The 14,184-nt window shown below is 41.2% G+C and overlaps 1 protein-coding gene across 1 annotated transcript in view; it reads left to right on the forward strand.

Annotated features, from left to right (window-relative positions):
- The window catches only part of UBE4A (ubiquitination factor E4A), a 36,911-nt gene that overhangs the window by 6,471 nt on the left and 16,256 nt on the right, over nt 1–14,184 (forward strand). Inside the window, exons 3-12 of the mRNA XM_082627142.1 lie at nt 4,375–4,548; nt 5,155–5,267; nt 6,472–6,624; nt 7,272–7,431; nt 7,678–7,880; nt 8,083–8,274; nt 9,217–9,550; nt 10,595–10,715; nt 12,439–12,743; nt 14,017–14,149. Coding sequence (XP_082483268.1) covers nt 4,375–4,548; nt 5,155–5,267; nt 6,472–6,624; nt 7,272–7,431; nt 7,678–7,880; nt 8,083–8,274; nt 9,217–9,550; nt 10,595–10,715; nt 12,439–12,743; nt 14,017–14,149 — 1,888 coding nt within the window. The remainder of the gene's footprint in view (nt 1–4,374; nt 4,549–5,154; nt 5,268–6,471; nt 6,625–7,271; nt 7,432–7,677; nt 7,881–8,082; nt 8,275–9,216; nt 9,551–10,594; nt 10,716–12,438; nt 12,744–14,016; nt 14,150–14,184) is intronic.

The following is a 14,184-nucleotide window of genomic DNA, read 5'->3' on the forward strand; positions in this document are numbered from 1 at the left end:
GGCACAGTGGTTAAGAATCTGCCTGCCAGTGCAGGGGACACAGGTTCAAGCCCTGGTCCAGGAATATCCCACATGCCGCGGAGCAACTAAGCCCGTGCGCCACAACTACTGAGCCTGTGCTCTAGAGTCTGTGAGCCACAACTGCTGAGTCTGCATGCTGCAACTACTGAAACCTGCACGCCTAGAACCCATGCTCTGCAACAAGAGAAGCCACCTCGATGAGAAGCCCGCGCACCACAACGAAGAGTAGCCCCTGCTCACCACAGGTAGAGAAAGCCCACGCACAGCAACGAAGACCCAGCACAGCCAAAAATAAATTTTAAAAATTTTTTTAAAAAAGGAAAAGGAGGTCAGGGGAAGACACATGAGTAGTAGACCAAGTGATGGATGAAACAAGGGAGAAATACATGTAATGCTGACTTTTTTAATGTGATAGAAATAGGCAGCTCTGAGTCTCTGTCTCTGAAAACTTTCCCAGATTTCTAAAATACAGGATCAGAATGGGAAACCTTGGATTAAGAGATTGAAGGAGAGAATGGAGAGTGAGGAGTTGGAAAAATAAGGAAATGAGAAAATAAAGTTTTTAAGTATGTGGTTGAGGGAAATTTCGCTAATCAGCACCTATTACTCTTGGAATTCAGAAGGGAATAGAGTGGTATAGGAATAGAGTGACAGAACGCTCATCCTTCTGGCTATAAACAGACATAAGGCTGGCTAGGGTTGGGAGCACTGCAGGCACCAAGCAGTGGGGACAAATCAGGTGCATGCCCTTCTGTTACTATTTTGGCACCTCATCATCTTAGTTTGTTTACAGTGAGTTTGTCAGGCCACCTGATCTAACCTGTTTTCCACCAGCAGTTAGTACTCTACCAAAACCTTTGGCCTCCTTTATTGAGCTTCACTTTTACTAAAGTCACCACAGTGAAGCAACTCTTGCTTCTTTTTGTTTTTAAGATATTTTATTTTATTTATTTATTTATTTATTTATTTATTTATTTTGCGGTACATGGGCCTCTCACTGTTGGGGCCTCTCCCGTTGCGGAGCACGGGCTCCGGACGCACAGGCTCAGTAGTTGCAGCACACAGGCTCTCTAGTTGTGGGGCACGGGCTCTAGAGCACGGGCTTAGTTGCCCCACAGCATGTGGGATCTTAGTTCCTCGAACAGGGATCGAACCCGTGTCCCCTGCATTCAAAGGAGGATTCTTATTTTTTTTTAATAAATTTATTTATTTTATTTATTTATTTTTGGCTGCGTTGGGTCTCCGTTGCTGCGCACAGTCTTTCTCTAGTTGTGGCGAGCGAGGGCTACTCTTCATTGCGGTGCGCGGGCTTCTCATCATAGTGGCTTCCCTTGTTGCGGAGCATGGACTCTAGGTGTGTGAGCTTCAGTAGTTGCAGCACGCAGGCTCAGTAGTTGTGGCTCACGGACTCTACAGCACAGGCTCAGTAGTTGTGGCTCATGGGCTTAGTTGCTCCACGGCATGTGGGATCTTCCCGGACCAGGGCTCGAATCCATATCCCCTTCATTGGCAGGCAGATTCTCAACCACTGCGCCACCAGGGAAGCCCCTCAAAGGCAGATTCTTAACCACTGGACTACCAGGGAAGTCCCACAACTCTTACTTCTGCAAGTTTTGCCTGGACTTTTAGAGTTAACTGTTTTTTGTCAGTAGAGGAAAAAAGCAAATGCAGACTTGTGTGTAGCTTTTAATGAACAACCTACTTATATACCCCTTTAGCGTGAGTGCCATCTGAGAAGCTCTTGTAAATGGCTTTATAAAAAATAAAAGGAGGGGCTTCCCTGGTGGCGCAGTGGTTGAGAGTCCGCCTGCCGATGCAGGGGACACGGGTTCGTGCCCCAGTCTGGGAAGATCCCACATGCCGCAGAGTGACTAGGCCCGTGACCCATGGCCGCTGAGCCTGCGCGTCCGGAGCCTGTGCTCCGCAACGGGAGAGGCCACGACAGTGAGAGGCCCGCGTAACGCAAAAAAAAAAAAAAAAAAAAGGATACAATCAATAAGAAAAAAGTAACTCATTGGAAAAACAACAAAAGTTAGGAACAGGGACTTCCCTAGTGGTCCAGTGGTTAAGACTCCACATGCTCCCAGTGCAGGGGGCATGGGTTCAATGCCTGGTTGGGGAACTAAGATCCCGCATGCCATGCCACACAGTGCGGCCAAAAAAAAGTTAGAAATGATTTATATATGATAATCAAGTTACTTTAAAAATCCAGTCTCGGGCTTCTCAGGTGGTACAGTGGTTAAGAATCCGCCTGCCAATGCAGGGGACACTGGTTCGAGCCCTGGTCTGGGAAGATCCCACATGCCGCAGAGCAACTAAGCCTGTGCTCCACAACTACTGAGCCTGCGCTCTAGAGCCCTTGAGCCACAACTACTGAAGCCCGCGCGCCTAGAGCCCGTGCTCTGCAACAAGAGAAGCAACCACAGTGAGAAGCCTGCACACCGCAACGAAGAGTAGCCCCTGCTCACCTCAACTAGGGAAAAGCCCGCGTGCAGCAACAAAGACCCAGTGCAGCCAAAAAAAAAAAAATCCAGTCTCACTAATAATTAGAGAAATGCCCATTAAAAGAACGATTAGGATAGTTTTTAGTCTATGAAGTTTTGTTTTTTGGTTTTTTGGTTTCATTTATTTATTTATTTTTGGCTGCGTTGGGTCTTCTTCGTTGCTGTGCGCAGCCTTTCTTTAGTTGCAGTGAGCGGGGACTACTCTTCATTGCAGTGCGTGGGCTTCTCATCACGGTGGCTTCTCTTGTTGTAGAGCACGGGCTCTAGGCGCGCAGGCTTCAGTAGCTGTGGCACACGGGCTCAGTAGTTATGGCTTGTGGGCTCTAGAGCGCAGGCTCAGTAGTTGTGGCGCACGGGCTTAGTTGCTCCGCGGCACGTGGGATCTTACCGGACCAGTGCTTGAATCCGCGTCCCCTGCATTGGCAGGCGGATTCTTAACCACTGTGCCACCAGGGGAGCCCCAAGCCATATTTAATATAATTAAAGGCATACTGATCTATTGGGTAATTCTTTGCCCACTAGGATTCTGTAGGGAAGATAGTGTTGCTACTATTGGCATTTTGGAATACCATTAATTATGAGTACAAAGAATAAAACTTTTGGTTTTTAAAATGTGGTAGATTTTATAGCCAGGGATTTCAGAATTCTGTATTTAAAATGTTTCCTGATACAACTCAATAGCAAACAGTCCAATTTAAAAATGGGCACAGAATCTGAATAAACATTTTTCCAAAGACGACATACAGATGGCCAACAGGTACATTAAAAGGTGCTCAACATCCCTAATCGATGAAAAGAAAAAACATCACTAATTGGGGAAATGTAAATCAAAACCACCTCACACCTCTTAGAATGGCTATTATCAAAAAGACAAGAAATAACAAGTGTTGGCAAGGATGTGGAGAAAAGGGAATTCTTGTGCACTGTTGCTGGGATTGTAAATTGGTGCAGGCACTATGGAAAATAGAATGGAGGTTCCTAAAAAAAATAAATACAGAACTACCATATGATCCGGCAATTCCACTTCTGGGTATTTATCCAAAGAAAACAAAAACACTAATTCAAGAAGATATATGCACCCCCATGTTCATTGCATCAGTATACAATAACCAAGATGTGAAAACATCCTAAATGTCCATCAACAGATGAATAAAGAAAACGATGTAATTACACACATGCACTCACATACACACACACGAATATTATTCAGCCATAAATAAGAAAGAACTCTTGCCATTTGCAACAACAGGTGGACAGTGGTTGGACCTTGAGGGCATTATGCTGAGGGATATAAGTCAGAAAGACGAATACCATATGATCTCACTTATGTGGAATATTTAAAAAAAAAAAACAAGCTGATAGATACAGAGAATAGATTGGTGGTTGCCCAAGGCGGGTGGGGGGGGATGGGCAAAATAGGTGAAGGGTTTCAAAAGGTACAAATTTCCACTTATAAAGAATCCATGGGGATGCAATGAACAGCATGGTGACTGTAGTTAACAGTACAGTATTGTGTATTTCAAAGTTGTTAAGAAAGTCGATCTTAATAACACTTATCACAAGAAAAAAATTTGTAGCTATGTATGGTAACAGACATTAACTAGATTTATTGTAGTGATCATTTAACAATATAAATATCGAATCATTATGTTGTGCACCTGAAACTAATATGTCAGTGATACCTTCATTTAAAAAAAAAAGGTGTTGCCTGACTTGAGATGTTCACTAATTAGATAGTTAACTTGTTTAACACCCCAAATTATCCTCCGCTTGGTTACATTTATCATGTGTACTTGGTTTTCTCTTAAAGAGAGCATTGTACCTGTTAATGACTTACATTTTCTGGCAGATGAACTCCCCGCCAGCCCAGATGACTCAGATAATAGTGTGTCAGAGAGCCTGGATGAATTTGATTACTCTGTGGCTGAGATTAGCCGCTCATTCCGTTCACAGCAGGAAATATGTGAGCAACTCAACATCAATCACATGATCCAAAGGATCTTCCTCATCACTCTGGACAACAGTGAGTTACATCTTTGCAGCCAGCGTATTTATTACTCTGCCCTTCCTGCTTGGGCTAGGGACTTGCTCCTAGAAACTTACTGTATCTGATGGTTAAACAAACCCATCATACTCCCTGGAACACAGGGTTTATATTTCAAGGAAGCTTTTAATGTGACCTAAAGCAGAATTTTGACACAGATACAACTTTCATTTCTATTTTGATACTGACTGGGCTATGTAGCTACTGCCTTTACTACCTTAAAAGGGAAATGGGAATGGTAGCTAAATCCATTTTCTTCTTAGAGGTGACCTAAACATTTAGATGAAAGCCCCAAGAAGGGTCAGATAGTGTTTCCCCTCTGTGCCCTATCTGTAGTTAAACCCCAGAATTAGTGCTGATGTCTGGGATTTACTCTTTAAATGTCATGGTGTTAGGTTTATAACAAAGCACATACTCTTTGAGGGGTAAAAAAGATTTAAATCTTTAGATACTGCTCTGTGTGTCAAGATCATTCTGATATTACCTGAGTCAAACTTGGGGTTCAAGAGAAATGCCATCAAGATCAGTTGTCTGTATAAGACAGAAGCATTATCCTTAACCTACCAGATTAAAACCATTTCCCAGGTGACCCAAGCCTGAAAAGTGGGAATGGCATCCCCAGCCGTTGTGTGTATTTGGAAGAAATGGCAGTAGACCTGGAAGATCAAGACTGGCTTGATATGAACAACGTAGAGCAGGTACCATTCTTACATTCCTTACATGTGCCTTCGGCAAAAATTAGCCTTGCAGCTGAACTCTGCTCACCTTTCTCCAACCATGGCTTTGCTTAGCTCCATCTCTTACATTGTCTGTGGTGTTCCTCTTTTGGATTCTTTTCATCTACCATGGTCCCGTGTCCAAATCTATCCATCCTTTAAGACCTAGTTAAAATGCCATCCTGTTTACAAAGTTTTGCCAAGTAGGAGTTATTTTCTCCTCTGGGCTCCGGCAGTAACCTCCATGCATCTCTTATGGAAATTGTCTCTTTCTGTCTCATGTCTTGGCTTCTTTATGAACCTGTCTTCTCTCTCCCGTAGACACTAATATTTATCAAGGCCAAGGTCCATCTCTTTTTTTATATCTTTTCCAAAATCAAAACAATGCATTTTACCTTACAGGTGCCTAATTAACATTAAAGGAATAAAAATTTGATAGGGAAGACTTGACAACTTGTAGTTTAACTTCATAATTGGGTTGGCCAAAAAATTCATTCGGGTTTTTCTGTACAGTGGTATGGGAAAACCCAAACGAACTTTTTGGCCAACCCAGTACATTTAAACTGTGTTTATATAAGTCTGAGTGAGGTCAGCAATGATGCAGAGTAGTAGATTTCACATATGAGTTTAATCTCTGATTCTCCACACCATTCAACAAATATTCTTTTAATGCTTACTCTGTGCTAGGCGCTATGCTAGACACTTATGCTTGCTTTAGGATAACTACATAAACAATTAGATTTGTATACATAATATTTTCTAAAGTAATGATACACTGAGCCCTTTTTTCCCCATTTGTTCTACGTTCTGTGATTCTTATAATAACCTGTGTCAAAATTATCTTTTATATCTTGATGTTCTAAAATAAACTTCGCAGTGGTCGGGGGAGATAAATTAGGAGTTTGGGATTAAGAGATACACACTACTACATATAAAATAGATAAACAACAGGGACCAACTATATAGCACAGGGAACTATATTCAATGTCTTATAATAACCTATAATGGAAAAGAATCTGAAAAAGAATAGCTATATATGTGTGTGTAACTGAATCACTTTGCTGAACACTTGAAACTAACACAACATTGTAAATCAACTATACTTCAATAAAAAAATACATCAAAAAATTTTAAAAATAAACTTTGCAGTGATTCTGTATTTTTATTTATTTGTTTTTCTTAATAGGCCGTCTTCACTCGCTTATTACTTCAAGATCCAGGCAACCACTTGATTAACATGACCTCTTCTACAACGTTGAATCTCTCTGCTGATCGAGATGCAGGGGAGAGGCACATTTTTTGTTACCTTTATTCCTGTTTCCAAAGAGCCAAGGAAGAGGTAAAAGAATAATCCCTATTGAGTACTCTATTGTCCTCTTGGGTATGACTTTAACACATAAGCCAGAGAGTTGGATCAATGTCTTTTTTTTTTTTTTTGGCTGTGCCATGCAGCATGCAGGATCTTCCCCAACCAAGGATCGAACCCACACCCCCTGCAGTGGAAGCACAGAGTCTTAACCACTGGACCACCAGGGAAGTCCCAAGATCAGTGTCTATTATATCAATTTATATACATCATATTATATCTGGAACTGGATATCAGAGGCACTGTTAGATTATCTTCTAAAGTTTTAGTCTCTCCTTTCTGTGGCTTGGGGTCTACCCCTTTCCCCACCTAACAAGTGCCTCCTATTATTCTCTCTACAAACGTCTTAATATATCACACCCTTATTAAAAAAAAGGTCCGATAAATTCATTTCCACTAAGGTGTACATAACAGAGTAGACTAAGCTTGATCACTTCCAGCATTAAAATTTCTAACAGGTGGTTCCTTAAACCAAAGAATGGACTCTCATGGCTTTTCAAGCATCCACAGGAAAGCACTACTGTTTGGGGACACTGTGTCTTTTCCCTTCTATTTGCTACCTCTGCCCTTGTGCCAGGTCACAGAGCTAGCCTCTTCCCTCTCTGCATTGCCGTTCCCAGATCACCAAAGTTCCAGAGAACCTGCTGCCCTTTGCAGTGCAGTGCAGGAACCTCACTGTGTCCAACACCCGAACAGTCCTCCTCACCCCCGAGATCTACGTTGACCAGAACATCCACGAGCAACTGGTAGATTTGATGTTGGAAGCCATCCTAGGAGGCCGTGAGTAGATAAGCAACATCTATGAGCTTCTACATTTGATTTCCAAGTGTAACCTTCCTCTAATTGCATTAGAAAGCCTGAGAGCCACTGTGGTTCCAGCGTCAATTAAGGAAGAGAGCTCACACCTTGACCTTGGAGGTTGAATACCAGTAGAATTATCAAAAGTATCAGAAGAGTAAAGAGCTGTGTGTAAAGGCGTCTAAAAATTCTTACGGCCTCCTCTCTCTCTCTTTTGTCTTCTCTCAGATTTTGAAGGTATAGCTGAGTTTCTGGATGAGGTCATCGAAGCCTTGATACTGGATGAGGAGGTTCGAACATTTCCAGAAGTCATGATTCCAGTGTTTGATATTTTATTGGGCCGAATAAAAGATCTAGAACTCTGCCAGATCCTGTTGTACGCATATCTGGACATTCTTCTCTATTTCACTAGGCAAAAGGATATGGCAAAGGTAGGTCTGAAAGCTCATATGTATTCAGTTGAGTTGGAAGCTTAATACTCTATGCTTCCCTATCCTGAGGGCAGTGTAATATTACCTATGGAATAAGAGAAAGATACATTGGTTGTTGTATAGCCTTAACTCTTTGAGGCCCCCTCATCCCATCATTTATCTCATCATACAGACAAATAACTAGGCCTGTCTTCTCCTACAGGTTTTTGTAGAATACATTCAGCCCAAGGATCCTAGTAATGGGCAGATGTACCAGAAGACCTTGCTGGGAGTAATCCTGAATATCTCCTGCTTATTAAAGACTCCGGGTGTAGTAGAAAATCATGGCTACTTCCTGAATCCATCTCGTTCCAGTCCCCAGGAGATCAAAGTACAAGAGGCCAACATTCATCAGGTGGAGCTGTTTACCGGTGTATCCCAGCCCCCTGATCTTAGATTAAGTGTCGTTTGCTCAGAAAGCAGATGCAGATAAGGCTGCTTGAGCCTCTTTGGGAGAGCAGATCAATCTGGTTGGCTGTCTACCATGATCATGTACAGAAATGGCCCTCTTTTTAGCAGGCGCTAAGAGCAGAGGACAAACCTTTGTGTGGTTTAAGAGTAAGCTGCTGCTCTTCTTTGCCCTGTGCCGTAGCACAGCTACCTGCCCTCAATCCTCGTTTTTCTCACCAAGCTATTTCTTATAACTTTAGCTCTTAAAATCTTCTGACTGAACTCCAGCTTAAAAGCCAAATTGTTTTCCTTTTCCTCCTTCTACTTATGTCCTCTCTTTTGGGGCTTCTTAGCATAAATTATGGTAGAAGTTTGGCCAACATATGACCATAAATGGTTGAATTGCGGGCAGTTTAAATCTCCCGTCATCACAACTTTCTAAAGCAGGGGTTGGCAAATTATACCAGTGGCCAAATCCAGCCTGTCGCCCGTTTTTGTAAATAGTTTTATTGAACCCAGCCACGCCCATGTGTATATGTATTGTTTATGGCTTGATTTCATGCCACAGTGGTAGAGTTGAATAGTTGCTACAGAGACCATATGGCATGCAAAGCCAAAAATACTTATCATCTGGCCCTCTGCAGAAAAACTTCACCATCCCCTATTCTAAAGCTATGTAAATGCTACCTGCAGTTTGGCAGCTCATCAGGAAATCTCTTAAAAGTTCCCAGAAAAAAAAAAATTTTTTTTTTTTAATCAGAAATGGTGGCGTAAGGCACAGGGAGAGTGAGGGAGAAGATTAGGATTCGTGTATTTTTGGAAATTGCCAGTGGCTAAGATTTGAGAGTAACAAATATTAGGATTGTGAAACTGGAATGTTCTGTGGTTGTGTTTTCTGGTTAAACAGTTCATGGCTCGGTTCCATGAAAAGATCTACCAGATGTTGAAGAACTTACTCCAGCTCTCTCCAGAAACCAAACACTGTATCTTGTCCTGGCTTGGAAACTGTTTGCATGCAAATGCAGGCCGCACCAAGATTTGGGCCAATCAGATGCCAGAAATCTTCTTCCAAATGTATGCCTCGGATGCCTTCTTTCTGAATTTGGGTGCTGCTCTCCTGAAGTTATGCCAGCCATTTTGCAAACCCAGATCCTCTCGGCTCCTCACCTTTAATCCCACTTACTGTGCCCTGAAGGAGTTGAACGATGAAGAACGAAAAATAAAAAATGTACACATGAGAGGTAAGGGGGAGCTGGTCTTCTCAAAACAGTGTGTGCGTAACATCTTAGCCATTCACTTCTATATCCTTTTTCACAGAGGTCCCTCTTTCTCAAGATGAGGCAAAAAGAAAAGCTATTATGAATTTTAAAAAGGCAGACTTTTAAAAACTGTCATTTTTTAGATGTCCTTTAATGAGACCTTCTCTCTGAATTTGGTAGACTTGGATATTCGCTCATTCATTCATTCATTATGAAAATGAATAAAGTACAGTCCCTGTCCTTTTTGAACTCGAAGTCTCCACAGGAAGGCAGATATGTTAACAGATCATCATAATATGGTCTAGGGCTAATCTACAGGAGCACAGAGGAGGGAGTAAATGATTAATTCTACAGAAGCTGGAGGTCTTCATAGCTGAATCCTGAAAAATGAGTTGGGTTTATCAAGCAAAGGAGCAAAGGAGGCCCTTTATATAGAGGGAAAAACAAGTAGGAAGGTACACAGCTGTGAAATGGCTAAGGAACAGTGAGGAAGCTCAGTGTGGCTGGAACAAGGGGTAGGTGGGGGAAGGGGTATGGGAATTGGCAGGAAATACTAGCCTAGGGGAAAACTCAATACAGAGAAGTGAAAAGAAGAAGATAAATCACTCTTAATTCTACCACTCAAAATGAATCACTCAATCTGGATGTATTTCCTCCCAGTTTTATAACTCTTCTAATTATAAAAGTAACACATGCTCAAAAGCAAATAATCTTAAATACAGAAAAGCACAGAATAGATACAAATGATCTATTATCTACCCCCTGGAAAAATCTATAGTGCTATCATTCCTTTTAATTGTTGGTGATTTCATGAACAAGCTAAAGAGATTTAACTGCATTTCTATACACTGAGAAGCCAAATTACATTTTTAGACAAGAGAGTAGGAATGTGAGAAGATGTGTTTTTAAGAAGATATTACTTAATTCACTAATAGCAGGATGGAAGTTGAACTAGAATAAGGGGACACTGGAGCCAAGATAGATGTCTGTGGCAAGCCATTTACTCTTCCTTTTAATTTCTTTGAGGTTTGGACAAAGAAACCTGTTTGATCCCAGCTGTGCGGGAGCCGAAGTTTCCTCAGAACTACAACCTTGTAACAGAAAACCTTGTCCTGACAGAGTACACCTTGTACTTGGGATTTCACAGGTAACTCCTCTGATGTCATGAGGAAAGAACTGCTTGGTTGTGTTGATAACCAGAAGGTTGAAAGTGCGTCTTACAGATAACAATCTCACTTTATTCTGAAGGCTGACATTAGGATCTAGTAGGAAAAGGGCATTATATGCATTTATTTGTGTCTACATGAAGTGGCTTTATCCATATAACTTGAATTTATTTTTAATTTTTGACGTGTTAAACTTTTTAAAATTAAAGATACACTAGTATTTTTCTCTAAACTTGCAAATTTTTAAATCACTATCTTCCTTTTGTCATCTGCTAAAGTGGAATTGTTTTCATTTAACATTTCACATTCTGCTCTTGAATTTTCATTACTTATTACTCCTGATGAAAAAAGAGAAACTTTACTCTATGGTATAGAGACAAAATTGACAAAATTAAATATTTATAAGGTATTTCAGTAAGATCAGTAGGAACATAAAAATCTGTATCAAAGATAAGGAGGATTCTGGAAGTGTGAAGATTTGAGAGCTAAAGTGTATGACTTCAAAAAATGGTCTGGTTCTGGCTAACCGTATGTCATTCTATGATTTGTTTTTCCCTCTGATTTAGCTGACTGTGACAAGTATAAATAAGGGGAGAAAATAGCTACTCACAGTCTATAGGAAGGTATATTGAGGACAGCAATTTTTAATGCCTTTTCGGGATACTTAAACTGACACAGCATTTTTCAAAACTCAGCAAATTTTTGGAAAAATGAAATTATATCTTTATTAGAGACATTTTCTATCCCTATCATTGACATTTTAAGTGACACAATAGATAACAATTTAGCATGTGTTTAACCTGTTCAACCACCTAGATTCAAACACAAAAATGAATGTCATCTAGTTTCCCAGTATTGGCTAGCTAACCCTAGACATTATCCACAAGGCCAAGAATGACTTTGGACTGTACACATAGACACAACTATCTGTAACATTGAATTATGGGTCTTCCTTTCATTAGAGAACATTTGGCTGACCCTTTTTGAAGAATCATTTAATTTTATATTGAGCATCAGAGGACTGGAAGCTGCTCTTAGGCTGCATCATAGGTGGCTACTGGTTGATATGTGGTCATTAGTAATCTAGACTCCTTTCTCACCAGCTTTAGTTCTCTACTAACCATGGAAAGACTGTCCATATAACCACATCCAGGTACAGTCATTGCACTTGTGTGGTGTCAAACTACCCTGCTGGGCTTCTTGTACTTTGCCTGATTGTTATATATTGTACATAGTAAAAGCCCAATCTACACCCTGCTCAACCGAGCCATTTTATGGATGGTGCATTTCAGCCGAAGACAACTAGCCTAATCTATGTAATTAGGTTCAATTCTTGAATACTTGGTAACATTTTCCCGGTGCTATGCCCCCACCTCTGTCCTGTCAATAACTTCTGTGATTGCCTTCTGTGTCATCACAACTGCAGCTCCCTACATCCTAAAAGGGAATAATAGAATAAATAAGTGAGGATTTGGTTTTCAGAAATGGTCTGTAAGGGAGGATGGGAGGGAGATGCAAGAGGGAGGGGATATGGGGATATATGTATACGTATAGTTGATTCACTTTGCTATACAGCAGAAATTAACACTGTAAAGCAATTATACTCCAATAAAGATGTTAAAATTTAAAAAAAAAAAACAGTTTGTACTCAACTGTCCCTATATGAGCCTCCTGACCCAGTCTTTTCTGCTTTCTTGGGGGCAGGTTGCATGATCAGATGGTAAAAATCAACCAAAATCTGCATCGGCTGCAGGTAGCCTGGCGGGATGCTCAGCAAAGTTCTAGCCCTGCTGCTGACAACCTCCGTGAGCAGTTTGAACGACTGATGACCATCTATCTTTCTACTAAGACTGCCATGACTGAGCCGCAGATGCTGCAAAACTGCCTAAATTTGCAGGTGTCCATGGCTGTTCTCCTAGTTCAATTGGCCATAGGCAATGAGGGCTCACAGCCGATAGAGCTAACTTTTCCTTTGCCAGATGGCTACAGTTCTTTGGCTTACGTGCCAGGTAAGCAGGCTCTCCCTTGGGAGCTTCCTATTTATAGCCATCTAAGTTTAACTGGGTCACGTTGGAAGTTTAATCCTCAAAATATCCTTCCTTAGTTATCATTCAGCTGTTTTTGGAGAAACAACTCAAACTTGTAGGTAATGTCTGTTGGTTGAAGCCTGGGGGAACTGATAGCTTGTTCCTCAGCATTGTGTCGCCACTGCTGTGCAGATAAGAAAATAGTCTTCAAAGGATGAAGTGCAGTCATGAAGTTGTCATTCAACTTATAAATTTATTTGTCTAACCCACCCCCCTGTGCTATTCTTTAGAAAAAAAAAAATCATCTCCTCTTGGTTAACCCAGAAGTGAGATTGTGTATGTGTGTATGTTGGTGAGGGATCGGCAGAAACTGTCCGTCAAAATCAGGTTACACGTTCTTGATCACTGTACTGGTCATCTATTGCTGAGTCACAAATTACCCCAAAACATAGCAACTTAACACAATACACATTATCACACACAGTTTCCACGGGTCAGTGATCCAGGAGTAGCTTAGCTGCATGGTTCGGACTGTGGTCCTTCGTGAGGTTGCAACCAGACTGTCCACCGGTGCCGTGGGAACCTGAAGACTCGACCAGAGCTGGAGGATCTGCTCACAAGCCTGGTCGTGTGGTTGTTGGCAAACCTCAGTTGCTTGCCGGTTTCTTTTCCAGGCCACACAGGACTCTCCTTAGCACTGCTAACGGTATGGTAGGTGGCTCCCTCAGAGCAGGGACCCAAAATGGAAGCCGTAGGCTTTTATAACCTAATTATGGAAATGACATGCCATCACTTCTATGTGCCCCATAGTGTGTCTTCTACCCTGGAATAGTGTAGGAGGAGATATACAAGGGCATAAGTACTAGAAGGCAAAGACCAGTGGAGGACTCCAGAGAGTGAAGACCATAGTCATCTAATGTATTCATTTCTATTCAAGATTCTTTTTCATCTAAAGGGTTATTTTAACGCACAGTTAACCTCGAGTGTGGAAGTATATGTCTATCGGTATACTTTCTTAAACTGCACTGGTGTGTTAACGTTTTATGTCTCTACTATTCTGTTTACTTGGATAAAAATAAAAATTGACTTACATTCAAAGGAGATTCTATATTAATTTATCGTCATTTCTAGTACCTACAAGACATTTGGGGTTTTTTTAACCTTCACTAAGTAGAGTAAAAGGGAGGAATTTAAATATTGCATAATACAAAGAGTCAGATGTTTGGCTAATTCCAGTGAATATTTTTTTTCTCAGAATTTTTTGCAGATAACTTGGGTGATTTCCTCATTTTTCTCCGCCGCTTTGCCGATGACATCTTGGAGACATCAGCAGATTCCCTGGAACATGTCCTTCATTTTATCACCATTTTCACTGGAAGCATAGAAAGGTGAAGTGCTGAAAGCGTGACTCTGTCACAGTTTA

This window comes from Mesoplodon mirus, assembly GCF_964341445.2.
Source record: "Mesoplodon mirus genome assembly, chromosome: 7".
Lineage (NCBI taxonomy): Eukaryota > Metazoa > Chordata > Mammalia > Artiodactyla > Ziphiidae > Mesoplodon > Mesoplodon mirus.